Below are 24,485 nucleotides of genomic sequence, written 5' to 3'. Positions count from 1 at the left end.
TTCATCGATGTGTCTTGGAATCACCTGAATTTCTATTATACATAAAAACATTTGCTCATAAAACAGAATTCCACCTGAAAAACTTGGCGCTGTGTGACATTGATTTTAACGATAACATCCATGTTAAAATTCACGGTTCAAGGCCTTGGTTAATACCATGCTGCAGTTAACCGTCTGCAGCTCTGCGCCGGTCAGAAAACTCTTGAATTTAACGTTGTCAGTTGTTACTGTTCATGACTCTATAGTTGATTTACTGTTGCCGAGATCTGTGCAGTAGAAACTTCTAGGTTTTTGAAAATAAGAAGAATCAAGACTGATCCTTTAAACAAGTATTGATTTATTCACATTTTTTGCATAGAATGTGTCCTTATAACGCAACAGGCCAGTTTCATTCGTATTTTCTTCTTCCTGCAGAAGTTGTGACAAGATTTTAAAAGAATGGCCGATCGAAAAGCAGTTATTAAAAATGCTGACATGTCGGAGGAAATGCAGCAAGATGCAGTTGATTGTGCAACGCAAGCCTTGGAAAAGTACAATATTGAAAAGGTATTAAGCATTGGGTATTTACCTTAATTTACCATTAGGACTTTCAGAAAATGTACTGTAATTATGTTGTCTGGTTTTAAAAAATGTATTGTTTTCTTACAGGATATTGCAGCATATATAAAAAAAGAGTTTGACAAAAAGTACAATCCTACTTGGCATTGCATAGTTGGGCGGAACTTTGGTTCTTATGTCACCCATGAAACCAGACATTTCATCTATTTCTATTTGGGGCAGGTGGCTATCTTACTTTTCAAGTCTGGTTAGGGTTTAACTGACTAGAGCCTAATCATCCAACAAATACACATTTTACAAGATTTTACACTCACAAAAGTGATCCATCCCATGATGTAACCCCTACTGGTCTCTCGCTCCAACCTCACATTGCTCATCTTTTTTTTTTTGCCATCTAGCCTGCCCACCCCTCAATATTCACAATACATTGTTGAGAAAAATGCTTCAGACTCATAAAACAAAAATAAGTATTGGAACATGTGGTTTGATGTAGTCTGTCACCCTTGGTCACTTTTCTGTTGTGAATCTCTGTGTTCATGTCCACCCGAATTCATCGCCACGAAAAATCCCGCGGGCTTCTTCGCTAATACAAAAATTAACACTCAATACTGCCATATGTTTATATTTTCTTAAATTTTATATCCAGAATGTATAGACACTACACCAAACGACAAGTTTTCATAGCGAACGCTTCGAAATCCCGCCTCTTCTATCATATTTTTAAATTCATCCTAATGAAAGGATATAAATTAAATGAACTGCACAGAAATTTACTTCCCAGTAACGTTTTTGATTATTACCTGCGTCGGAAATTTTCGAATACTTTCGACAAGGTACTGGTAGGATTTCCAATCTCCTGCCACTACTTCTCCTAATGGAGGGATTACTTGGAAGGAATATGTGTCATACGCCCTACGGTGATTCAATATAAGCGTACAAAAAAAAAAAAAATATCTTGTAAGTATTATAAGCATAATCATTACCATTTTAGGAGAGGATTTTTGACGTGACTAAATTCCAAGCACATAAATCTTCCTCCCGGTCGTAGGATGCGATAGGCTTCGTCCAAAGCCTTCAAGTAAACACAATAAATTTCCAATCAGTATTCCCGCTTTTCTTCAGATTTATGAGTAATCAAGCGTATCTTACGGAACGCAGAATAACAGTTTACCGAACTAGTTCAAGATGACTAGGGTTGAGAAACAGTGTTGGATGAAAATTTTCTAGCAACAAATAGGGATCCGCCCAAGGCGGTTAAATCCGAGTTGACAAACTAACTACAACTAAACCCGAACTTTCATCCGACAGTAGGTGATAAAACCAAACTAGCAGCAATGAGAAGAGGTGAACTTAGCTTTCCATACTTTAGAAACGTCAGTTACGTTGCGAATTCCAAACGCGATGGTGTATAGGTCAAATGAGTTTTCTGGCAAAGGCAATTCTTGTGCATTGGCACATAGCCAACTCAGGCCATCTGATTGAAGATTCATCGTTAGTGCACGTTTTTTTCCGACGTCCAACATGGCCTGTTTGATTATTTAGATATTAGTTTAAAAACACTAATGTCAAGTAGCTTTAGTACTTGATTAATGTCACTGATCAAAATGGTTGTGTTTTTTCTACTTCCACTGTCATCATCAGTCGAGCTATTGGAATTTTTATTTTGTCTGTCAAGGCCTTCTAACATCCTAAAGGCAATGTCACCTGAAATGTGATAAGGAAAGGGAATTAAATTTTCCATAGTACTATTTTACCCTTACTTACCAGTTCCACCAGCAACATCAATAATATTTGTTCCAGGGTGTAATGGAAAAATCTTTTTTACAAAGTAATCTTTCCATATTCTGTGTATGCCAACTGACATCACATCATTCATAAGATCATATTTTGAAGCCACATTTTCAAAAACTTGATGTACCTTTTGTGCCTTTTCAGTGGCAGATACTGTCTGAAAGCCAAAATGTACTGTTTCGTCTTTGTGGCTAATTGTACTGCTTTTCAAGTTGTCTAGCTTGATGTCTTTCGACACCTTGTAATACGGCCCAGCATGCAGTTTCTTAACGAAAGCCGTTTGTAATTTTCCATTTTGAAAACTAGTAAAGCTATCCGTCAGCGAATATTTGACAAAGCGCATCAGCAACATTTTCTGGTTCGCTTCGATTTTTACGAACAAATGACAAAACCAGGTATCACTTTGTTGCGTTACTATCACTCCGCGTCTCCGCCACACTAAGACTGTTCCACAGGAACGGTATATTGTAACTAAATAAATCGTGTTATGCCACTAACCTGTATTACTTCAACTTAACTTCAAGAGAAACCGGTTACAGGCACTCCACATAATGGCTTAGCTCTTGGCACGTTGTCATGGTTTCATGTATTTTTTTCCCCTGTGTAGGCAGAGCTATAATACGCGGAATTTTTGGTACAGAGCGTTCCGCATATCTAGGAATACTCGTCTGCAGCTAAAGTTACAGTATCTGATTTTGTTACCAGCTTCACCAATTGAAATTTATTCTTTGCGAAAATGTGGGAATCAAGGATTAGAAATATCGGTTTATTTAGTTCAGCAAAAAGGGCATATTCGTCTAATATTGGAGAAGTGAATAATTCCTTCCTTCCTTTCATCTACAATAGAAATCCGAGAAATTTGGAGCGGTTACGTATTGCTCCTAAGCCGATGGGTTACGCACTTGACGATAAACCAATGAATTACTGGCACAGGTATTGATAATTAGATTTTAACTAAATGCTATTACCCCACCCCTCTCCACATGATGACAGTTCACTGCGCAAAATTGAAGAGGCTCATTTTGAACTCCCCTGCGGTTGAGTTTGATGAGTGTCAATGTCAAAATAAAAATCTGATGATTAGCATATAAATCTCTGTTATTTTATTGTGTTACATGCATGCTTTTAAATATAGCTATAATATGTTTTTAGACTTGTTGTTGTGCAGTCTAACCAACATGTTGGCGCCTACATTGAACACTTCAGCGGAAAGACAGTTATTTCAGCATCAACCAATGAGTGGGCAATCAAACAGTTTTTGAGAAGCACTTCAGATGTACAGGCTGCAGCAACAATTGGTAGAGTCCTTGCTCAACGATGCTTAGAGTGTGGTTTGCTGGAAGTACATTCAAACTATGACATGGATCTGGTTTCACCAAAGGTGAGCATTGTCTACTGGAAATGGCTGCACAGCACACTTAGCATCTTTAAAATCTTAATTTGATATCCCTTCTAGGTTTCATTCCTTCTAAAAAACATTGAAAAAGGAGGTATCTCACTTAGCGAACCGGAGCAATTTCTTCCGCATAGGCACTGGAGTCGTGAGGCTAAAGAGAATCCCACCCAAGTATATGAAGAAATACAAACAAAATAAACTAGTTGATTTGCAAATTAATAACAATAAAAGAGAAAATTAAATACAATACTATGTCTGATTGAATAGTGCATTTGTCCCCAACGTAGCAAATGACAAATACAGAAAAACGAAAAGGGCATACTAAGACTGCCTCGTAGACATTAACTGTAAAGAAGAGTGAAAACATCTCGTTGGAAAAAAATACGGAGGAGTGCAGACTGATAAACGCACTCATTATTTGCCCACAAACAATGCCTCTTTTTATCATTATTGTTTTTTTTTGCTTCTTAACCTATGAGAGCCAGCGAAGGCGAGTGGCCCCGACGGGCTATGCTCTATAAATTTTATTATTTAATCTAGTGGGGCTGATTTTGGACACGTCCACACAGTTGATCAAACTTGAGGCGTAAGTCGTTTCGCAGTTGACGACGTTGTTCGTTATAATGTTGTTGTTGCTTGCGGAAAGCTTGCACTTCCTCTAACGGGATAAAACCCTCTTCACCTTCGTCATCGTCATCCGAATTCACATGCCATTCCTTTTGTGAAAACCGTGAAAAATATTACAAGTAATCATTGAGAGAAAAAAATAAATAAATAAATACCTCAAGCATTTGCTGTAGACTTCGACCATTGCGACAGTTTTCACGTAACTTGATATGAATGGGACACCTACCTCCACGACCCAAGTTATTTCTTGTTTCAGTATCTTCATTTTCCGTTTCACCACAGTTGCAGTGGTCTTCCGAAAGGCTTTCAGGGACTGGACTTGGGCTAGGACGGCACTGTACCGGAGAACCTAAGACCAAGTAAATGACAGCAGGTTAAAATTAAAAATTTAAGAATGGGAAGTTTTAGGGGTGAGAAAATAGGCAAAAGGCGAACCTGAATGGTGGTTGCACAATCCTTCGGTGCACGCAACATCGGAGCCTTCGGGTGTCGTCAAATTACTCGAGTTGGTCGAAGAGTATCCCGATTCTTGTGGGCACTTGCGAGAGCGACCAGTTGTAAATGATGGCTGTGATGCAAAAGACGCGTGTCCTGAGCCACTGGAATGCTTAGCATCAGTAGCCAAACAAGGGCAGTGTTCAATACTTGGCGACCGGCTTGATTCCAACATAGAGCGATGACAAACGGGTATTGGCGGAACGAGCATTGGAAGAATGTCTTCATCGCCATCCCCCTCCACATCGTCCTCATTATCGTAGTCTTTTTCACTTCGACAAATGTTGTCCGAACTGGAGATACTATCTTTCTTACCCCGTCGCTTCTTGCGTTTCTGCTTTTTGGCTTCTTTTCTTTGCTTCTGAACAGCCTCTTCGCGACTAAGTTCGTCACAAAGCAATTCAAGCTGCGACACTCCTCGTTTAGATTCAACTGCCATTTCAAATGATCGACGCAGCGCCTGCAAAGACGCAAACTGCAACATATCTACCATCTGTTCCTCCTCTCGAAGTCTTTGAGCGACTCGCTGAAGTCGTTCTAACAAACAAATTCCCACGCAAGTCACCACCTCTTCCTGAGCAACTTCCATTGTCTTCGCATGCCTCTCTCGTCGGAAACTAAAATAAAAATTTCTTTAGTGCTTCAATTATACCAGTGGAATGGAAACGTAGTTGGTCTTTTATAATATAAACCCTTGAAATCATAAACACAAACCTTCCAACAAGTTCGGGTTCGGCCCTCGCGATGAGCAAAGACATGAGGTCCACATTGCACTGAACATGAATATGTTTTTCTGCTGGGCAACACTTAAGACCAAGATACAGAATGGGTTTGTATCCCTTTTCCTCTGCAGGCTCAACTTCCCCCACCAACAAACTATAGGCCCGCAAGACTTTCAGACGACATTCCGGACAAAACCTATCCAAACGAATACAACCTTACAGATGCTTGAATATTATTGAAGAACCGATGAAATCGTACCTATGCTTCTGCAGATATGCCTCTAAGGTGTCAAGAAGAGCATTAGCTTCTACCAAAGTTAATTCTTCCCTGCATTCCTGTGCCATCGAATCCCACAACGGGCGCCAATTTACGCCAGTCGGTCGAGCTCTGAAAAAAATTCAATAGAAACACCAATAAAAAATGTCCTCTTATTCATCGAAATGTTGATAACAAACCTATGCGCATCTAATGAATGCAATGGGCATCGTCGATTTTGACGAGACTTGGTCGTAATAGACTCTGCCATCGTGTTTAGACGACTCCTATGGAGAATTCAGTATGCAAATATTAATACACTAAATGTTGTTACATAAGGAAGCAAACATACCCATAATACTTCAACAAGATAAAAAGTTTAGAAGAAGAAGATATGACTTCTGGAGCTAGCCCTAAAGTACCATTTTGAGATAAGGTTACAGGATACAAGGCATCTTGCCCAGATGCTACAAGCTCTCGAAACAACCTCTCAACACTTTATCAGAAGAATGGTCAGTTTAATGGTAAAATAAGCAATCTGAATTCAACTGACCTTCTCCTACATCCAACACATGGGACATTGGGCCCAATAAGCTCTAACACTTCCTGGCTAGAGACTTTCATGGAATCATTCATCTCTGCTGATGTTAGCAATTTCTTTTTATCTATAAATGCATCATTTTCAGAACCTTTCAAGCAAGAGGGTAAACGGGTTAAGTTCAACTCTGGCAACTTCATCACCATCTAACATAAAATAAATAAAAATACATTTAATAAATCCAACGCAAACATAATTTTATGGCACTTACTGATATGTTTTCATCAAAAGGAAGGGGAAGTTCTCTTCTCCCTAAAGGTGATGGTGCATCATCACGGTATAAGGAAATCAATTTTGCCATGATTCCAAAGTGTGAAAAAACTGCAATCAGGCTAAACTATTCAAGTATTTCAAAAGCTTTTCTCCAAAGGCGAGTCTGTTTCAGCGGCTCTATGGAGGATCTCTTATCAGTAATCTATTTCGAATACGTCAACACTTTTGCAGATAGTTTGTTATTGACACTCACGATTCCCAATAGCTATATTTTAAAAATCAGACCTATTAGAAGATAAGATAGAAGTGAGAAGAATAAACATTAGCAAATACGTAATGAAATATGGAGGAGAAATCAGACCTAAATAAAAATAACGGCCTCGAATAGACTTGCCGAAAACACGAAACACAAGTTGTCTTACCCTTCATAGAATACGATAGCGAAGCCTTATCTGACCATTTGTGACCGTCAGCCCCGATCACTTCAGCCCGCACCGAAAAAAACAGAGATCGGGGCTTATCAGTGGCTGCCGGGCGTGCACTACCGCCATGTTTTAAAATGTCGGCTTTAATAGCGCTAAACAAAAAACTGTAAAAAAGGTATGATCGACCTACTAATCTACCATCGAGGTTGCCTTCTAATAGGTCAACCAGAGTCACATGACTGGCGCCACATTTGTGTCTTGTTGGTCACATGGTCACGGTCTTACGGAACTACACTCTCAGTTTGTTCCGCTAAATCCAGAGCGGGAAAAAAAACGATGCACGGGTGCACCGAAGTTCGAGTAAAAAAGTGGCCCGATCGACACGGGGCAGAGTTTATTTCGTACGATGATTATATTAAATCCAAATATGATATTATTGATATTAGAGTTACTCATTCATATGTACTTGTTTTAATATTCAATGGGTTGCAAACATGATAACGAACAAAGAATACAGGAGTTAGTCGAAAAAATTTATTTATCAAAATAAAACTCACACATTTCATCAAAAGAAAATCAGAGATCATCATCCATTTCGAGATCCAGTTGGTGCTCATCGTTCATGTTAAAATTATTAATTGGCTCATTGTTATTACTTTCCTCTTCGTTAATGAGCTCCAGGTCATTTGATGAGTTTCCTTCTAGCGCTTCTGATCGTAAGCTGCGAGACTGTTCTTCACATGGGCTTGCATCTCTATCGACAAGCTGATGGACAGCACTCCGCGGTTGCCACAAAACCACTGCCATTGACGGTCTATTGCTATACACATACAAACAAAAACAAAACAAAACAAAAATAACAGGAACTGTTAACAAAATAATTAGACTTTAAACGATGTGGGAGACATACAAACTTTCAAGCAGACACTGAGGGATGCTATTTTCACGCTGAAAATTGCGAATTTCATCCGACAGAATTAATTTGGAGCAAGCGTCAATTTTCACACCATCCAAAGACGTTGCTGTGGTACTATCGTCTTCCATCGCATCTAATCTGTAGCAAATAAACCAAAATAATTTTACTGATTTGAAATATTATATATATCACTATTATACCTTGGTTGTTCTGACGTGGGGGAACCTATTTGAAGTTGACTCAGGTGAGCTGAAATTTTATCCTCAGTAATCAACTGTTTTCTAACTTGCCTAAGTAAATAATAATAAAAGATCTTACAATGGTATCAGATATCTTTAAAATATAATGTATTAGAAGTTACTCTTCACTTGGCTCATCAATTTTTCGTTTAAGTGGGGAGGGAAGAGGTATTAGTTTCCAGTTGTCTTGGAGAGTATTCCATGCTGATAATGACTCAGTTTGTGCAGGGCATGGTTCTTGTGCATCTAGTTCACCTGAAAACCTGAAGGTTAATAAGTCAGTTATTTGATCTAAAGATTTATAATACTAGCATTTTTTATCATTAGGAACCTTGTAACTCTATGGTGTGGTAAAGAACCCCAAGGCATAGATTCTGGTGGATGTTGGTTCCAACTGTTGCGAGCAGAAGATACCACAGGACTACTGGAATTAGGGGGTATGATGGGGAAACCAGATGTAAACATTGTTGATGAAGAAGACCACTGTATCTATGAAGTAGAATGTAAGAATTATTTTTTAAACTGTGCAATTAACATACATTCGAGCTATGGAACATTCTAGAACACCCTATGTACGTTGTAATATCTTTTTAAAAGTTACCGCGTAAGCTGCTTATTACCTAAACCGATTTCCACTCTCAGCCTTTTTTTTTCTATACTTAAGAACAAATCTAATTCGACGTATCAACGTGGTATCAAGTTGTTTTGGTTTTTTTTTTTGGTTTTTTTTACAAACAGTGAATCCAAGGAACACGGATAGCAGAGCACGAAAGCACTAAAAAGTGGAATTAGAGTTATGCCTGCAACACCATCTAACGGAATCAAGATATTAAAGTGCTCGCCATCTGTTGCAAATTGCTTGAAATATTACCGGCACACTGTGCACAGACGACGATGCTTAAAGCTTGTTCCAATCGTCAGTCTCGGATCTCAAAGTTGTTCATTAATAACGTGTTAGCATCGACAACATCTATCATCGCCTTTTTTCTCCTTGTGGACATTTTCAAATAATTATTGAGTACATCGTAGTAGTTTTCCCTGTCGGTACTAAGTTTTAGGTTTATTCTAAACGAGGAATATTAATTAACTTTCAGGTATTTTTTGAGTTTTCTAATCCGGAACCATGGCTGATTTTATCGACTCGGAAGCTGAGGAAAGCGAGGTAAGCAAAGGAATTTATCTGAATAATTTGATATTTTCTTATTCTATGGAAATCTGTATTGTCTCCAAATTAATCAGGAGGAAGAGGAATTGACCGAAAAGGAACGTTCAAAGTTAAAAAAGATTAAAGCTGCTGCTATTGATAGTGACGATGAAGATGAAGGTATGTTTAAAATAAAATAGTTTTAGTTTCATCAACAAGAGATTTTGGTTGTACTTTTTCAATAGATGATGATGAACAGATGCAGGAGGAATTAGGAGACCTAATTGATGACAATCCAATTGAAGATGATAGCAGCAGCAGTGAAAGTGATAATGAAACTTCTGGAGGGACTAAGCGAAAAAGAGATGATGATGATGACGAACTTGATGACCGACTGAGTGAAGAGGATTTTGAGTTGATTGAAGAAAATTTGGGTATCAAAATGAAGGTAAAATCACCAATGCAATTCTGTCATTTAAAAGTTCCATGATTCCTTTTTTTTTAAGAGGAAAAAAAATTTTGTAAGAGTCAAGCGTATTGTGGATGATGAATCTGATGAAGAAGGTGAAGAAAGAGGAAGAGATGCAATTGCTAATGAACTATTTGAAGGTAAAATTTTGTCCTTAGTATTCAATTGTGAGCGTAAGTTTCTATAACAATGAGCTTTTTCACTGTCATTTTGTCGTACTTTTTCTATTTGGGACAAAGTTCCCCTTTCCTTTTTTCTTTATTTATTTTTTAAAATATTTATATATATATATATGTGTAGTTATTATAATTAGTAGTTAGGTTAGCTGGTATGTAATATATAAACGAACAGAAATCGGTAAAGAAAAATATAAAAAATAAAATAAAATGAAGATTCTGACTCCGAGGAACGCATATGTTTCGTTTAGGACCCATTTATTTTTAATTATTTATTTATTTTTTTTTTGTGCAGGCTCTGATGGGGAAGACAGCAGGAGAGCCATAAGTAGAACAAGACAAGAGAGAAATGAAGAAGAAAATTTTGATAAATATTCCGATGAAGAGGATGAAGATGAAGAAGATATCGGTGATTTCATCGTCGACGCTGAGGGCCAGCCTATCCATGGGAAAAAGAAAAAGAGAAAAGCTATCTATACTGACGCGTATGATTATCATTATTACATCTTTTCAAGTTCGATAAGCTGACATTATTCTCAATTCCAGAGCTCTGCAAGAAGCACAAGATATTTTTGGGGTTGACTTTGACTACGAAGATTTCAACCAGGAAGGGGAGGAATATGAAGAGGACGAAGAGGAAGAAGAATATGAGGATGAAGAGGGAGTTAGAAAAATGCGAAAGAAGCCGGGTCAGGTTGTAAAAAAGAAGTCTCAGCGCAAAACCATTTACGATGTCTATGAACCTAGTGAACTTGAACGGGGCCACTTTACGGACTTCGATGAAAAGGTTGGACTTGTGCATATGCATTATAAAAATTCAAGTTGACCTAACTATTACTATGAATAGATCCGAAAAACCGATATGCCTGAACGCATGCAACTCCGAAATGTTCCTATTTCTTCTGTGGATGAAGGTTCAGCAGAATTGGACTTGGAAGCAGAGTGGATATACAAGCATGCATTTTCCAAACCATCAATTTCAAATCAGGTAAGACACCTATCCTTTATTTCTTTTTTCTAATTTCATTTTTTTTCCACCGCACCATTTTAACTATACTTCTTTAAAATGAAGGAGGGAAATGCAGATGGTCGAGAAAAAGTCGTTAAAGGACCACAAACTGTCGAAAAGATTCGCAAAGCACTTGAATTCATGCGCAATCAACACTTCGAGGTACCTTTTATCGCCTTCTATCGTAAAGAATACGTTCTACCTGAACTGAGCGTAAATGACCTGTGGCGAGTTTACAAGTTCGACGAAAAATGGACCCAATTGCAAACCCGTAAGAAGAATATGATGGGACTATTCAGAAAAATGCAAAAGTATCAGTCGGAGAAGCTTACCCAAAATTTGACGGAATCGATTCCGGAAAATGTTCGTGTTCTCAAAGATGAGGACTCCGATAGACTGAGAGTTGTTCAATCGATTGAAGAGTTAAGCGACGTTTACAACCATTTCGTCCTATACTATGGCGCTGACGTACCTGCCATGCAGGAAGAACATCGCCGTAAGGCGAGAGAAGAAGCTAAAGAACGAAGAAGCTCAGCCGCCAGAAGAAGATTGAACGAAGACGGGGAGCCCATTGATGTTGATGATCTCGCTGAAGACCTTCGGGATGCAGCAAACCTTGACGAGGCGTCGGCCATCAAACAAGCGACACGAAGTGATCTGTACTCTTTGTGTGCTAGGGCTGGCTTAGATGGTTTATTAAGGAAATACGGATTATCTCCTGAACAATTCGCTGAAAACATGCGGGACAATTACCAACGACATGAGGTAGATCAAACACCAACGGAGCCTTTCGATGTTGCCCTCGAGTACGTCTCCACCAAGTTCCCAACTGCTACTGAAGTCCTTAAAGCAGCAAACTACATGATGGCAGTTCAAATCGCCAAAGAGCCATTGGTTCGTCAGTGTGTCCGCGAAGCCTTCTTTGAACGCGCCCGTATCGATGTTATACCGACAAAGCAGGGTCTGAAGGAGATAGACGAGAATCACCATCTTTATCCCATGAAATTTCTTAAAGATAAACCCGTGCGTGACTTAGCAGACGACCAGTTCCTCCGCCTGGTAGTCGCTGAACAAGACAAGTTGCTTACCATTGTTTTCCAAACCAAAATCGAAGGAGCGACTACTCCCAGTTACGTTGATGAGGTGAAAGCATTATTCACCCGTGACGAGTTCAGCAAACTAGTTCAAGAATGGAATGATCTGCGTAACGAAGTAATCGATCTCGCACTCAATAAATTCGTTTTCCCTGCGCTGGTCAAAGAGCTTAAGGCTAAGCTGTTAAGCGAAGCCCGAGAATTTGTTATGCGAGCTTGTTGCCACCAGCTTTACAACTGGCTTAAGGTTTGTGGAAAAGGGCGAAGAACCGCCATCCGATTACCGGAAGAGAATATATTTCTTATCTAAATGTTTGTCTAATTTTTTAGGTTGCCCCCTATAAAGTCGATTTCGATGACGAAGAAGAGTGGGACACCAAAAATGGAATACGAGTCATGGCTCTCAGCTATGTAGCGGATCTTGATCAAGCTGCTTTTGGTTGCCTAATCAACGTTGATGGAGAATGTTCCGATCACATTCGTCTGGAACATATTCTTAAACGCAAAAATGCTTGGAAGGAGATTGATCGTGCTGGGAAAGAGAGAGACTTGAATATGCTGCGCAATTTTATTTTTAGTAAAAAACCCCACGTTATCGCCGTTAGTGCCGAGTCGCGAGAAGCTACCATGCTGATAGAAGATTTGCGAGCTATTACTGCTCAGTTAGTCGAAGACGAACAATGGCCAATGATCAATGTTGAACTGGTAGACAACAGTTTGGGCAAGGTGTTTGCGAATTCCACTCGAGCTGAGACAGAGTTTCGTGAATATCCGTTACTGTTACGCGAAGCCATCAGCATCGCTAGAGGTTTGCAGGTAAAACTGTAGAGTCTTATAATTTTTATAATACCTATTCATCATGTTCCTTGTCTACAAAACTGTTTTGAAAATTAGGATCCACTCATTGAATATTCACAACTGTGTAATACCGATGAAGAAATCGTCTGCCTTAAATACCATGAGTTGCAAGATCAGCTGTCCAAAGAAGAGCTTTTGGAAGGACTCTATACCGAATTTGTTAACCGAACGAATGAAGTTGGTGTTGACATCAACCGTGCCATTAACTACCCGCACACAGCTAATCTAGTTCAGTTTGTCTGTGGCCTCGGGCCAAGAAAAGGCCAAGCGTTGATAAAAATCCTCAAACAAAACAACCAAAGACTAGAAAATCGAACTCAATTGGTCACCGCTTGTCACATGGGTCCAAAAGTAATTTTAAAGCCCTTCTAGTTTTGTTGTAACGTTCATCTAACCTCAAATTTGTCTCAAAGGTTTTCATCAACTGTGCTGGCTTCATCAAGATTGACACGAATTCGCTAGGTGACAGTACGGAATCTTATGTGGAAGTGCTGGATGGTTCTCGTGTCCATCCAGAAACCTACGAATGGGCTCGTAAAATGGCGGTTGATGCACTCGAGTATGACGACGAAGATGCAAATCCTGCCGGCGCTGTTGAAGAAATTCTCGAAGCTCCCGAGCGCCTCAAAGTATATAATATTTTGTCCGAATGTAAAGCTTGATTTTATCTTAGTTACGTTATTCGATAGGATTTGGATTTGGATGCTTTTGCGGATGAGCTTGAACGACAAGGTTTCGGCAACAAACGAATTACTTTGTACGATATTCGCTCGGAATTGAATCATCGTTACAAGGATGGTCGACCATCATATCAAGCACCTTCTCCCGAAGAAATCTTCAACATGGTTACGAAGGAAACACCGCAAACTTTTTTCATCGGCAAGCTGGTAATGGCAACTGTCACAGGCTTTCAACACCGTAAACCCAAGCGAGAGGAACTGGACAGAGCGAATCCAAATAGAAACGAAGCTACCGGTCTTTGGCAATGTCCATTTTGCCTACAGGTAAAAAAATAATGGTAAAAAAAAAATAAGTAGTCTGTCTAAAAGGTATTGTTTTTTCGGTCATAGAATGACTTCACTGATCTATCGGAAGTTTGGAATCACTTTGATGCCGGATCTTGTAGTGGTCAAGCGATCGGTGTGCGTGTTCGTTTGGAGAATGGATTGTCGGGTTTTATTCCAATGAAGTGCCTGTCTGATTCTGAAGTGACTAATCCGGAAGACCGCGTTCGTCCTGGCCAGACAATCCATTGCCGCATAACGAAAATCGATGTCGAACGCTTCTCAGTAGCGGCAACCTGCAAATCTTCTGATTTGATGGACAAAAACGGCGAATGGCGCCCACCAAAGGATGCCTACTACGACACATCGGCTGAGGAGGCCATAGTGCGGGCGGAAGAGGATTCCAAGAAGCTCAAACATCGCCAAAGCTACACGAAACGTGTTATTGTTCATCCGTCTTTCAAGAATATCGGTTTCAAAGAAGCAGAGAAACTGATGGCATCAATGGATCAAGGCGAAGTCATTGTTCGGCCGTCAAGCAAAGGAACCAATCACTTGACAGTCACATGGAAGGTCGGTGAGGGCATTTGTCAACATGTCGACATTAGAGAAGAAGGCAAAGAAAATGCTTTCAGTCTCGGTCAGTCACTCATGATCAATGACGAAGAATTTGAAGATCTGGACGAAATCATTGCTCGTCATATTAATCCAATGGCTGGCCATGCCCGAGACCTTTACGCTTTCCGCTATTTCCGCGATTTGGGCATCTCGGAAGAGAACTATGCACCTGGCAAAGAACGTGAGCGTGCTGAAGAAATAATCAAGGATGACAAAAAGAAAAATCCTGCAAAGATCCATTACTTTGTTTCGGCTTCTCGTGAATTTCCCGGCAAGTTTATGCTGACATATTTGCCACGGACAACAGCCAAGCATGAATACATCACTGTTACGTCGGAAGGATTCCGTTTCCGAGGACAAGTCCACGACAGCTTAGCTTCTCTCTTCCGGTGGTTTAAAGAACATTTTAGAGATCCCATTCCTGGCACTCCATCTTCACGTGCCGGGGGTGGTGGCCATCACACTTCGGGTAGTTCGTCTCGTACACCTGGCTATGGTGGAACTGGAACGACCCCGAATGTTAATCCAGAGACGCTGCATCGTGTAGCTCAATCAATACCGGCTAACATGCTTCATTCCCTTAGTCAAGTTGCACATTTCCAAGGTGATAAACAAAAAATTGCACAAAGAGTTGCTGGAATTCTATTTTAATATTCATGATTCTGCTGGTATAGGAACTCCAACGCCCTTCGGCTACCCTGCGAATACTCCATACACACCATCGGGGCAGACGCCTTTTATGACCCCCTTTGCCACAACTCCTCATCAACCGCAGACCCCACGCTATTCCGGTGCTCCCGCACCAAATGCTGCACCTTCGGCAGGAGCTTCGCAGGGCACTTTCAGGACACCTGCTGCTCCAGGCGCACACAGAGGCAAAAAAATAATAATAATAATACTTTTCATTAAGAAAAGCAGTTTTAAAACTCCGGTTTTTTATAGGATATGGATCACAGAATCATTCATCGTCACCGTTCAACCGTCAATCTAGTGGCTCCAATCGACCAAGTTCTCAAAGTATGTCAGAATTATGTTTTTTAGATCGCTTCTTGCGATGGCAAACTTTTTTGTTTCTTAGGTTCATCCAGAGGAGCTTCCGAATCGTGGGATGCAGTTGCTGATGATTGGGGGCTTGGAAGTACAGCTAACGGCTCCAAAACCTCTACGTCTCGATCTGCAGCACCTGCTGGCAGCGAACCTGATGATTGGAACGCGGCAACGAACGCTTGGGGCTCTGTTACCTCTAATCGAACAGCGGCAAAGACGACACCTAATTCAAGACCATCTGCAAGCGGTGCTGCTGCCGCAGGTGATGATTGGGGTGCTTCCGCCGATGCCTGGGCATCTTCTGGGGGCAATTCTACCTCTCGCGGAAGAACAACACCAAGCGCGAGCAGAGCCGGAGCGAGCACAGATGACTGGGGTGCGTCAAGTAAACCATCAGGATCGTCTTCTAACCCATCCACACCCAAAACCAATTCTTCTTCGAAAAGTGGAGGTAGCGAAGACTGGGGAGCTAAAGCTGACGCCTGGGCTTCCTCAAAGGGAAGAACAACCACCAGTTCTAGCAAAGGAGACGATTGGGGAAGCTCTGGCAGCTCTAGTAGTCCATGGGCCACGGGTGCTAATGCCGCTCCAAGAGGAGGAAGGACTCCCTCTCGTGGTGGGTCGAAATCTAGTACGTCTGCCAGCAGTCAGTCGACAGCGGTGGACGATTGGGGTTTATCCAACGACACACCGGCTGCACCGCCTGCTACAACCACGCCACGTAGTGGGGCATCAACTGCAAACGACGACTGGGCATCCGAAGCCGATGCTTTTGCGTCCGGTAGCAAATCTACAACCCCGCGAGCTGCACCGACTCCGAGTTCATCTGGTGCTGATGAGTGGGCTAGCGGAAGTAGCTCCAAAGCATCAACGACGCCTAGCGCTACCAAGGCAGATGATCCATGGGGTAGCATAAGTAGCACTAGTGGCAGTGGTGGAGGAGGATCGTACGGTTCCAGAGGAACAGGAGGATCGTATGGCTCCCGAGGAGGCGGTAGAGGGGGTGGAGGAGGAGGAGGAGGTGGAAGGCCGTGCTATAATGTAGGCTATTGTTATTGTGTTACATTTACAAAACTTTGATGTTTATTAATCTAATGCTTTATTTCTAGTGCCAGGAAGAAGGACATATGTCGAAAGATTGTCCCAAACCCAGAGCAGGAGGTGGCAGGGGACGAGGAGGAGGAGGAGGCTCCGTGTCTTGCTATAACGTAAGTGTTTTTTGGTTTTTTCTTATTTGATTTACCACCTTCTTTTTTGTTCTGAATGCTGACATTGTTTTTCCTTGAATCGTAGTGTAACGAAGATGGACATCTGTCAAGAGATTGTCCTAAGCCTTCCACCAGAGGTGGTGGTAGAGGAGGGGGTTCCGTGTCCTGTTACAATGTAAATTCGATGTTAGTTAGTCAGTGTAGCAACGATAACTTATTTGATTTGTTTTAATTTTTAGTGTAATGAAGACGGACATATTTCAAGAGATTGCCCGAAGCCGTCCAGTCGAGGGGGAGGTAGAGGTGGAGGTGGAAGCCGTGCTTGCTATAGGGTACTTTTCTGTATATGTGCATGATTTTGTTTTTGTGTTTTTGTTTTTTCATTTGTTTTATTGTTCGCCCTGATTTTATGTTAAACGATTTTATATTTTATATTTTTATTGCAGTGCAATGAAGAAGGGCACATGTCAGTAGATTGTCCCAAAGGAGGAGGAGGCAGAAGCGGCAGCAGCCGTTCCCGATCTAGTACCGCCTCTGCTAATGACGATAGGGGATCCACCTCCAGCCCATGGGCTACGGGAGCCAATGCAGCCCCCCGAGGAAGTGGAAGAGCATCGTCAAGTGCTAGCAAATCAAATGATGATGATTGGGGGGCTTCTGTACCTCCTAGATCAGGTGACAGAGCATCGCCAAGTGCCAGAAAATCAAACGACGATGACTGGGGAATCCCTGCACCTCCTTCTGGAGCCGGCAGATCTACACCAAGTGCAAGAAAATCAACCGATGATGACTGGGGAGCTGCCGCTGACTCTTGGGCTTCGACCACTGGGAAGAGTGGAGGAGATAAATCTCGGTCAAGCAGAAGCGCGGCGGCTCCTGCTTCTTCAGGTGATTCGTGGGACACTGCGGTGACCTCTAAAGGATCTGCATCAAGAGGGGACGATGATTGGGGCACTTCTATCAGCGCACCTGGAACTACGCCACGATCTAGGTTAGTATAGCATTTTTGGTTTCCAAAAATGTCATCCTTAAAGTTTGGGGCTAAATATTTACATTTTCCTATTGTATTTGTAGTGATGGTCGAAGAAGTTCCCGCCAGGGCGGTCGCAGTCCCCGTCAAATGGAAATGGGTGACGCCACGCCGCTCTACGATGAATGACCGCTCCAACACTTAATAACTATTAGCATTAGATTCTTTTGTTCCCTTTGCTCATATCGTTTCATTCGTATTCACTCCCCTAATCATGCTTTGCGAAAAACCGTCACTAGTATCGAACTGGGTACGGGAAAAAAAAAGGTTTTGATACTTGAAAATTGAATACAAAGGACATGTATTTGCACTTGCGATTATGTTATATCACATTAAATTTTTGCTGGTATTTAGCGTTCTCTTATTTTATAACCAATTGAAACATCAAAGAAAAATAATAGTTGGAATATATAATCGCCCCACTAGGCACCATTACTTTTAATGTTTTCGTTCTCATGTGACGATGATCTGCTGTTAGACAAGTGTTCGGAATTACGGATAGGATAGATTATTTTAACTGATTTCCAGTATAAAGCGAATCGTACGTAAGTCAGCAACAGGTTGAAAAAGAGTACGGAAGATCATCAGGGTTTTGACCAGCAATACAAGAACCTCTCGGTCGATTGGATTTTTTTTTTTTTTTTATTAATTGCGACTTTACTTCTCTGGCTAGTGTTCTTTAGTTACGCACTTTCTGAGTGCGTTCTGTAGTGTTGGACGTTCAGACTTCAGACAAGCAGACATTTTTACAACCGCATTTCACACCTGAATTGCGAAACCATTTTGAAAATGACGTGGCAACGTAGGATCGCCCTTTGGCTATGTTCGGTTGCCTTCGCAGTCGATGTGCTTTCCAATCTCGCGTCATTCGTCGGCGCAAGCTATTGCTGAACAAACGTGTGAAAGTGAAAAATAGAATTGCTCATTGGCGTCCATAAGGGTAATTATGTTTTGATCTGTCGTTTAACATACTTGCTAGTGGCACGTGCCTCGTTATCACAAGTCACACTGCGGTACACTTGATACACAAACCCGTTGCGATCCCATCTATGGGTTTTTTTAAATGTTGCTTGAGGACTAGTGCTTCTAGGGGTAAATAACAAACCCATGCTGCTTAGTATCGAATGAGTACCGGCATGGTCTTTCTCAACCTCTAATTTTGTCAACTAATCTAGATGGCCGATAAGCTAATTAACTGCTGGCATGTTTATCTAATCAAATCCTTGCAATCCTTTTTTATTTTTATTCACGTTTTCCATTAATTGTTCAGCCCTTAATTAATTTGTGATAATTGTTTTTCAATTAAATTTTTTTTTTACATTTGGACTTCAAATCGGAATTTTTTTCAAACTCAAGTACAGTAGAGTTGATGTGTTGTATGGGTTTTGTGAAAATGGCATCCGTCATTCTAGCTCAAGGCCACATAGGGTCAATCTCCTGTCATAGACGAGGGTGTTGTTCCTTCAGGGAGAATCGAAGCAATTTTTTGTTAAGTGCTTTTATTGCCCTCTTTTTGGGAAACTTTATTTGAATTGCGCCTAGGGATTTGCACCCCTTTGAAAGATCTGTTTGGCTGATAACTAAGAGTCGAAGTTCGAAAATTCCATTCCACCCTCTATCGCGAAATCTACTTCCAATTGTGAATACACACGATTTTTTCAAAAAATTCTACATCTGTTTAACCGTTTTCTAGTTTTTAAATATGTGAGTCGATTTTTCCAGATACAACCATATTTGAATTCTTTGGTAAGCGCGGTATTACAGAAATTCAACAAAATTTAGATTTTTGCCAAGTCTAAATTGGTTTTTAGTTTTATTTATTCAAATCCTTTTTGTTTCAACAAATACCCTACATTTGTTTGCTAATGTGGTGCCTTTTCCCCCTCATTGTAGTAAAATTTCAGATTGATGCTGGAAGTAGTTTGACAAGGTCCAGGTTGAAAATCAAATAGAAGAAAATGGATCCTGCCGGACGAGCACGAGGTCGTTCCCGTGGAAGGGGACGTGGAGAAGAAGGATTGGATACCTTGACACGACGACCTGATTTGGCGCAGCAGCATGGAATTGCCCCATATACTACACAACCCCCGCATGTATGTGGCACTCAAGTATTTAATTTGTTTCGTTATATGGTTTTAAATGTTGCCTTGTCCATGAGAAGGCTACTGGACGGGCCAGAGGAGGCATGCATCAAGAACCAGAAGCACGAGGCCCTGCACCTTCATCTTCACACTCGGGAACTGGATCAGGGAGTCGGACAACCAGCGGCCCATCTACTCGGGATACGTCGCAAGAACTATCATATGCTGGAGCAGCACCTGGCAGAGCCTCATCGGCTCTTCGTAGTGGGCCTGCTGCCCCACCTGTTGTATCGTCAACCCGCGCTCCTCCCCCAGGTGCTATGGCCGGTGGAGATACCACAGCCAGCATGGGTCGTGGAGCAAGCCGTGGACGTGAGCAAAGGGATGTTCAGATTTATACTCGTCCTTCGGCTGAATTCGTCAAACTGGGTAAATTTTTAGCAAAGTATTTTCAGCTACAGGCTTTTTTCTCATTTTTATGCATTGCCAGGAAAAACCGGAAGCCCTATTCCCGTGACTTCTAACTACTTTGAACTCATTAAGCGTCCTGATATGCACTTGTTGCAGTATCGTGTTGATTTCGTTCCGGATGTCGACCACATCGGTGTTCGCAAAGCACTCATCAGAGTTCACGAAAACGTCCTTGGAAAATATCTTTTCGATGGCACTTTGCTATACAATGTTACCCGTCTTCCTCAGGTAGCCATTAACGTTTTGTATTGATTTAAAATCCTTCTATAGTTTCCCTATTAATGTTTTTTTTTTTTTTCTTTGCTTCAGCCATTGGAACTGTTTTCTAAGCGTGTCTCAGATGGATCAGACGTCAAGGTGAATTTCCGACTAGTTGGAGAAATTCACAAGGAAGATGCCACCTACACTACGGTATTTCGATGCTGGTTCTGGTAGCAAAAACAGTGCTATTTTTATCCTGATAAATATTTTTTAAATTTTAGGTTATGAATATTATTTTACGCCGTTGTCTCGGCATGCTCAATTTAACCATGTGGAAACGTGACTATTATGATCCCGCAGCTCTTACCGAAATCCCCGTATGCTAATCTTTTGCTGAATCCCTCCAGTGAATCACGATTGTCTAATTGTCTAAATGTTTCATGGTTTTCCCCTTTTAAGCAACACTTCTTGAACGTTTGGCCTGGCTACTTGACCACCATCCGACATCATGAAGATGGATTTCTCCTCGGTGTCGAAATCATTCACAAAGTTTTGCGTCGAGACACTGCCTTAGATGTCATGGATAGAATGCGTCAATCTGGGGGTGATATTCAGGTAAAGCTTTAGTCTACCATCTCGAAATTAAATTTTGTATTCATGAAACTTTTTCTAGGCTTTGTGTAAAGCAGAACTCCTTGGCAAAGTTGTTATGACACATTATAACAAGAAAACATATAGAATCGACGATATTGACTTTACTAAGAATCCCAAGTCTACCTTCCATCTCCGTAAAGAGGACCGTGACATTTCGTACTTGGAATATTATAGCACGCGATATAATCTCACCGTCAGGAATGCTTCTCAGCCAATGCTAGTCTCTCTTCCATCTCGTCGAGATAAAAATCGAGGTGATGATCAGCCAGTGTATCTTATTCCAGAACTTTGCGGTATGACGGGTCTCAGTGATGATCAAAAGTATGTGTGTTAGCCTATTAAATTCGTACAATGAGTACGCTATGTAACTATTGTATGCTTTTATAGAAAGAATTTCAATCTTATGAAGGATGTTGGCAACATTACGCGGGTCATGCCAGACAAGCGCGTTGAAGCGCTCATGAAGTTTCGTAGGAGGCTAGCCGATAATCCAAAGGTGAGTCTTTATTTAGTCTCATCAATTGTAGTTGATTCAATTTTGATTTCTTTATAAGATTCAAGAAGAACTTAACAGTTGGGGTTTGGACTTTGCGAAAAATATTGTGAGCTGCAACGCCCGTGTCATTCCTGCACAAACTATCCAGCAAGGTGGCAACAGTTTTCCGACACAGGAAGGAGACTGGAGTCGCAGTATTCAAAGTGGGTTTTCATACAAACTGTAAGGGCAAAACTTAACCGTAAAACTAACCTGCTTGCCTTGCAATCGATTTAGGATCCAGGATGTGTGTCTCAGTGGAATTGCATGACTGGATTGTGTTTACGCCAACTGCAATGACACACGAAATTAGGCCTTTCATTGCCATGATGAAGCAAGTCGGTGCTCAGCAAGGTTTTAATATCCCGGAGCCTAATGTGTAAGTCCTTCGTATTCTCCTTGTGTGTTTTCCCTTACATCTGAGACTTTGTGTTAATTTCAATACGAAGGATTCCCATGCAAATGGACCGTACGTCAAACTACGTTGAGGCGATTCGTACCGAATGTAGTCGTAGAGAGTACAGCCTGATATTTTGCGTATTACGTAATGCGCGAGCAGACACGTACGCCTCAATTAAGAAGATGACGATCTCAGAATTTGGAATTCCTTCTCAGGTAAAACATTCTGTTAAAGCCTATCGCAGGCACTATTCAATATTAATTTGAAAAAATCCCTCATCTTGACCATTCTTTCGTATTCTTAGGTGATAACAGGGCGAAATCTCAAAGGACAGCAAAACAAGCTCTTGTCAATTGCTACCAAAGTCATGATCCAAGTTGCATCTAAGTTAGGAGCAGAACCTTGGAGAGTAGCGGTTCCGCAGACGGTAATAGAGCTGATAGTGGACGACGTTATTTGTTTTATTACTCATTTTTAAATGATAATCTATTGGATGTTTAGAAATGGATGGTTATAGGTTACGATACGTACCATGACGCTCGGCAACGAAAGGCTGTTGGAGCCTTTGTTGCTTCTATCAACCCGACTTTCTCTCGTTACTATTCTTCGGTCAAAATCCATGAAAACAATGAAGAAATATCGCCTAGCTTCAAAGATCACCTCTTTGGTGCCCTCAAGTAATTAGATCTTCGTCGTGCCATGTGAATTTTAACCAATAATTCATGATTACGCTTAGATCTTACTACATTATGAATGAAAAAACTCTACCTGAGAAGATCGTCGTGTACCGCGACGGTGTTGGTGCTGGAGATATTGCACGATTGAAGGATACGGAAGTAGCAGCGCTTAGGGTATAAATAAAATAGTCACGTAAAAGGTTATTAGCTTTTCCAACATTTATTTATGTTTGTTTGTTTTTTTTCGAGTAGGAGGCTTGTTCCGATGCCGGAGCTCGAACAAATTACCTCGGAACTGGTGTTTACCGCCCACCTATTGCCTTTATCGTCGTCAGCAAGCGAATCAACACGCGATTTTTTGCAATGAGTGCTCGTGGCGCAGGCAATCCCCCATGTGGCACAGTCGTTGACAATAAAGTGACACTCAACGAGAGATTTGATTTTTTCCTGGTATCGCAAAAAGTCACCCAAGGAACTGTTTCACCAACCAGCTATAATATAATTGAAGATGATACCGGAATTGCTCCCGATATTCATCAGCGATTGGCTTATGCCCTTACTCATCTTTACTACAATTGGCCGGTATGAAACCTCACATTTTTCGTTTTGCACCGCGGAATAAGAGCTTAATCATTTAATTTCTATTTTTAGGGCACCTTACGTATCCCAGCACCGATTCAATATGCTCATAAACTGGCTTATCTTGTAGGAGAATCTATGATGACTCAACCGCATGAAGGACTGAATCGACTCCCATATTACCTTTAAAGATCTCCTGTTCGATTCTTTCATTTATTTTTTATTTTGGAAAACTTTTTCGTACACACTCTACTACCAGACGACGAGACTTGCCTTATTCACACGATTTTTGAATGGCATCAAGAATTTGTTGCCCTTGTTTGTTTCGAGGCTTAATTTTGACCATGGAGCGTAATCGTGCTTGTTTTTCTTTATTCTGCAGCGTTAATTCACCTCCACGGGCTGTGTCAACTAAGAAAGTGTGATGAGTGCCCAACGTGCCATTTGTTGTATGTAGCTAACCGAGGAATGAGATAATAAACCTTTGTTTTTAAATGAATTGAATTCATGGGTTTTTACGTGTGATGAAATAGCGTGAGCTCTGCTGGGACTCACGTAGAGATTTCGTGAATGAGAGGAGTCATGCTATCAGAACAAGCCCAATGTTGTAAGAAAATTCGAAAGTTTCTTTAATGGAAAAAGGTAAGCGAATGTGGCATCGTTGCACAAAAGGCGTGGTTAACCTGACAGCTGTATCGAGAAGAATGCAGGTCTGCAAGGGTACGTCTGGTCTGGTTCAATAGTAAAATTGCAGGTCCGTAAAAGCAGGAAAAAAAGAAACCAGACAGGAAGTCACTTTGTACAGCTCTGTACCCTAGAGACACCTAGCGACTATTTACGTTTGTGGCTCTATAGCATTCAATAATGAAAAGAATAACATAAAAAGTGATTCAAATTGAGATTTGCTTCTCTGTTCACCTGGAATGTCAAAATGATTGTAAAAACTGATGTTTTTTGACTGACTGAAGTTTCATACACCCAGCAGGTCTGATAT

General features: G+C 41.0%; 6 protein-coding genes across 12 annotated transcripts; 3 read left to right on the top strand and 3 right to left on the bottom strand.

Moving 5' to 3' along the window:
• Positions 1 to 1,164: 1,164 nt before the first annotated feature.
• LOC116922969 (2-methoxy-6-polyprenyl-1,4-benzoquinol methylase, mitochondrial) lies at positions 1,165 to 2,904 on the bottom strand. Its single transcript, XM_032929470.2, has 6 exons — positions 2,323 to 2,904; positions 2,141 to 2,262; positions 1,923 to 2,084; positions 1,542 to 1,630; positions 1,359 to 1,470; positions 1,165 to 1,289 (listed from the first exon to the last, which is right to left on the bottom strand). The coding sequence occupies exons 1-6, from the start codon at positions 2,699 to 2,701 to the stop codon at positions 1,188 to 1,190; spliced, it is 966 nt and encodes a 321-aa protein (XP_032785361.2). The 5' UTR covers positions 2,702 to 2,904; the 3' UTR covers positions 1,165 to 1,187.
• Positions 2,905 to 3,005: 101 nt separating this feature from the next.
• On the top strand, positions 3,006 to 4,009 carry LOC123472568 (39S ribosomal protein L18, mitochondrial-like). Its single transcript, XM_045174386.1, has 3 exons — positions 3,006 to 3,282; positions 3,502 to 3,730; positions 3,806 to 4,009. The coding sequence occupies exons 1-3, from the start codon at positions 3,086 to 3,088 to the stop codon at positions 3,941 to 3,943; spliced, it is 564 nt and encodes a 187-aa protein (XP_045030321.1). The 5' UTR covers positions 3,006 to 3,085; the 3' UTR covers positions 3,944 to 4,009.
• On the bottom strand, positions 4,000 to 7,146 carry LOC116922831 (gametogenetin-binding protein 2). 2 transcript variants are annotated; one of them, XM_032929281.2, is made up of 10 exons: positions 7,018 to 7,146; positions 6,655 to 6,941; positions 6,399 to 6,589; positions 6,198 to 6,341; positions 6,046 to 6,132; positions 5,849 to 5,977; positions 5,582 to 5,785; positions 4,808 to 5,484; positions 4,528 to 4,721; positions 4,000 to 4,461 (listed from the first exon to the last, which is right to left on the bottom strand). In XM_032929281.2, exons 2-10 carry the CDS (start codon positions 6,742 to 6,744, stop codon positions 4,282 to 4,284), a joined length of 1,896 nt encoding a protein of 631 aa, XP_032785172.1. In that variant the 5' UTR covers positions 6,745 to 6,941; positions 7,018 to 7,146; the 3' UTR covers positions 4,000 to 4,281. The 2 variants fall into 2 exon arrangements, with proteins under 2 accessions (XP_032785172.1, XP_045030311.1); XM_045174376.1 differs by having other exon boundaries at positions 7,079 to 7,099.
• A 455-nt stretch (positions 7,147 to 7,601) lies between these two features.
• On the bottom strand, positions 7,602 to 9,016 carry LOC116922998. 2 transcript variants are annotated; one of them, XM_032929512.2, is made up of 6 exons: positions 8,857 to 9,016; positions 8,568 to 8,725; positions 8,359 to 8,499; positions 8,198 to 8,287; positions 7,992 to 8,135; positions 7,602 to 7,901 (listed from the first exon to the last, which is right to left on the bottom strand). In XM_032929512.2, the coding sequence occupies exons 2-6, from the start codon at positions 8,699 to 8,701 to the stop codon at positions 7,658 to 7,660; spliced, it is 753 nt and encodes a 250-aa protein (XP_032785403.1). In that variant the 5' UTR covers positions 8,702 to 8,725; positions 8,857 to 9,016; the 3' UTR covers positions 7,602 to 7,657. The 2 variants fall into 2 exon arrangements, with proteins under 2 accessions (XP_032785403.1, XP_032785404.1); XM_032929513.2 differs by having other exon boundaries at positions 8,838 to 8,996.
• Positions 9,017 to 9,098: 82 nt separating this feature from the next.
• Positions 9,099 to 18,242, top strand: LOC116922755 (transcription elongation factor SPT6). Of its 5 annotated transcripts, none has more exons than XM_032929153.2 (22): positions 9,099 to 9,254; positions 9,331 to 9,398; positions 9,476 to 9,560; positions 9,626 to 9,828; positions 9,887 to 9,989; positions 10,321 to 10,510; positions 10,572 to 10,812; positions 10,873 to 11,013; positions 11,098 to 12,375; positions 12,459 to 12,944; positions 13,023 to 13,337; positions 13,400 to 13,615; positions 13,676 to 13,990; positions 14,057 to 15,212; positions 15,283 to 15,483; positions 15,551 to 15,625; positions 15,687 to 16,696; positions 16,765 to 16,863; positions 16,949 to 17,038; positions 17,103 to 17,195; positions 17,310 to 17,854; positions 17,938 to 18,242. In XM_032929153.2, the coding sequence occupies exons 2-22, from the start codon at positions 9,360 to 9,362 to the stop codon at positions 18,020 to 18,022; spliced, it is 6,966 nt and encodes a 2,321-aa protein (XP_032785044.2). In that variant the 5' UTR covers positions 9,099 to 9,254; positions 9,331 to 9,359; the 3' UTR covers positions 18,023 to 18,242. The 5 variants fall into 5 exon arrangements, with proteins under 5 accessions (XP_032785044.2, XP_045030310.1, XP_045030309.1 ...); XM_045174375.1 differs by having other exon boundaries at positions 9,116 to 9,276; positions 9,343 to 9,398; XM_045174374.1 differs by having other exon boundaries at positions 9,116 to 9,276.
• Positions 18,243 to 18,684: 442 nt separating this feature from the next.
• Positions 18,685 to 23,990, top strand: LOC116922791 (piwi-like protein Siwi). The gene is made up of 17 exons (XM_032929211.2): positions 18,685 to 18,833; positions 19,787 to 19,986; positions 20,055 to 20,403; positions 20,465 to 20,673; positions 20,755 to 20,856; positions 20,928 to 21,023; positions 21,106 to 21,261; positions 21,320 to 21,621; positions 21,688 to 21,796; positions 21,855 to 21,999; positions 22,073 to 22,214; positions 22,285 to 22,450; positions 22,540 to 22,662; positions 22,737 to 22,912; positions 22,972 to 23,086; positions 23,165 to 23,494; positions 23,564 to 23,990. The coding sequence occupies exons 2-17, from the start codon at positions 19,852 to 19,854 to the stop codon at positions 23,678 to 23,680; spliced, it is 2,772 nt and encodes a 923-aa protein (XP_032785102.2). The 5' UTR covers positions 18,685 to 18,833; positions 19,787 to 19,851; the 3' UTR covers positions 23,681 to 23,990.
• Positions 23,991 to 24,485: the final 495 nt, after the last annotated feature.

Source organism: Daphnia magna, linkage group LG5 (genome assembly GCF_020631705.1).
Source record: "Daphnia magna isolate NIES linkage group LG5, ASM2063170v1.1, whole genome shotgun sequence".
NCBI lineage: Eukaryota > Metazoa > Arthropoda > Branchiopoda > Diplostraca > Daphniidae > Daphnia > Daphnia magna.
This window is presented reverse-complemented; position numbering and strand designations above follow the sequence as displayed.

What these genes read in the sequence shown, in the direction of transcription:
- LOC116922969 (XM_032929470.2), bottom strand. Translation starts at nt 2,701, where the DNA reads ATGTTGCTGATGCGCTTTGTCAAATATTCGCTGACGGATAGCTTTACT. An exon ending in ACGTAACTGACGTTTCTAAA is followed by an intron (nt 1,631 to 1,922) that starts GTATGGAAAGCT and finishes GTTTACTTGAAG; the next exon opens with GCTTTGGACGAAGCCTATCG. An exon ending in TTCGAAAATTTCCGACGCAG is followed by an intron (nt 1,290 to 1,358) that starts GTAATAATCAAA and finishes TCCTTTCATTAG; the next exon opens with GATGAATTTAAAAATATGAT.
- LOC123472568 (XM_045174386.1), top strand. Translation starts at nt 3,086, where the DNA reads ATGTGGGAATCAAGGATTAGAAATATCGGTTTATTTAGTTCAGCAAAA. An exon ending in CCAATGAATTACTGGCACAG is followed by an intron (nt 3,283 to 3,501) that starts GTATTGATAATT and finishes ATATGTTTTTAG; the next exon opens with ACTTGTTGTTGTGCAGTCTA. An exon ending in TGGATCTGGTTTCACCAAAG is followed by an intron (nt 3,731 to 3,805) that starts GTGAGCATTGTC and finishes TATCCCTTCTAG; the next exon opens with GTTTCATTCCTTCTAAAAAA.
- LOC116922831 (XM_032929281.2), bottom strand. Translation starts at nt 6,744, where the DNA reads ATGGCAAAATTGATTTCCTTATACCGTGATGATGCACCATCACCTTTA. An exon ending in TGTGTTGGATGTAGGAGAAG is followed by an intron (nt 6,342 to 6,398) that starts GTCAGTTGAATT and finishes CTTCTGATAAAG; the next exon opens with TGTTGAGAGGTTGTTTCGAG. An exon ending in GAACCCGAACTTGTTGGAAG is followed by an intron (nt 5,485 to 5,581) that starts GTTTGTGTTTAT and finishes TTTTTATTTTAG; the next exon opens with TTTCCGACGAGAGAGGCATG.
- LOC116922998 (XM_032929512.2), bottom strand. Translation starts at nt 8,701, where the DNA reads ATGTTTACATCTGGTTTCCCCATCATACCCCCTAATTCCAGTAGTCCT. An exon ending in ATTGATGAGCCAAGTGAAGA is followed by an intron (nt 8,288 to 8,358) that starts GTAACTTCTAAT and finishes TTATTTACTTAG; the next exon opens with GCAAGTTAGAAAACAGTTGA. An exon ending in CCCACGTCAGAACAACCAAG is followed by an intron (nt 8,136 to 8,197) that starts GTATAATAGTGA and finishes TATTTGCTACAG; the next exon opens with ATTAGATGCGATGGAAGACG.
- LOC116922755 (XM_032929153.2), top strand. Translation starts at nt 9,360, where the DNA reads ATGGCTGATTTTATCGACTCGGAAGCTGAGGAAAGCGAG. An exon ending in AGCTTTACAACTGGCTTAAG is followed by an intron (nt 12,376 to 12,458) that starts GTTTGTGGAAAA and finishes CTAATTTTTTAG; the next exon opens with GTTGCCCCCTATAAAGTCGA. An exon ending in CAATCGACCAAGTTCTCAAA is followed by an intron (nt 15,626 to 15,686) that starts GTATGTCAGAAT and finishes TTTGTTTCTTAG; the next exon opens with GTTCATCCAGAGGAGCTTCC.
- LOC116922791 (XM_032929211.2), top strand. Translation starts at nt 19,852, where the DNA reads ATGGATCCTGCCGGACGAGCACGAGGTCGTTCCCGTGGAAGGGGACGT. An exon ending in GGCTGAATTCGTCAAACTGG is followed by an intron (nt 20,404 to 20,464) that starts GTAAATTTTTAG and finishes ATGCATTGCCAG; the next exon opens with GAAAAACCGGAAGCCCTATT. An exon ending in AAGATGCCACCTACACTACG is followed by an intron (nt 20,857 to 20,927) that starts GTATTTCGATGC and finishes TTTAAATTTTAG; the next exon opens with GTTATGAATATTATTTTACG.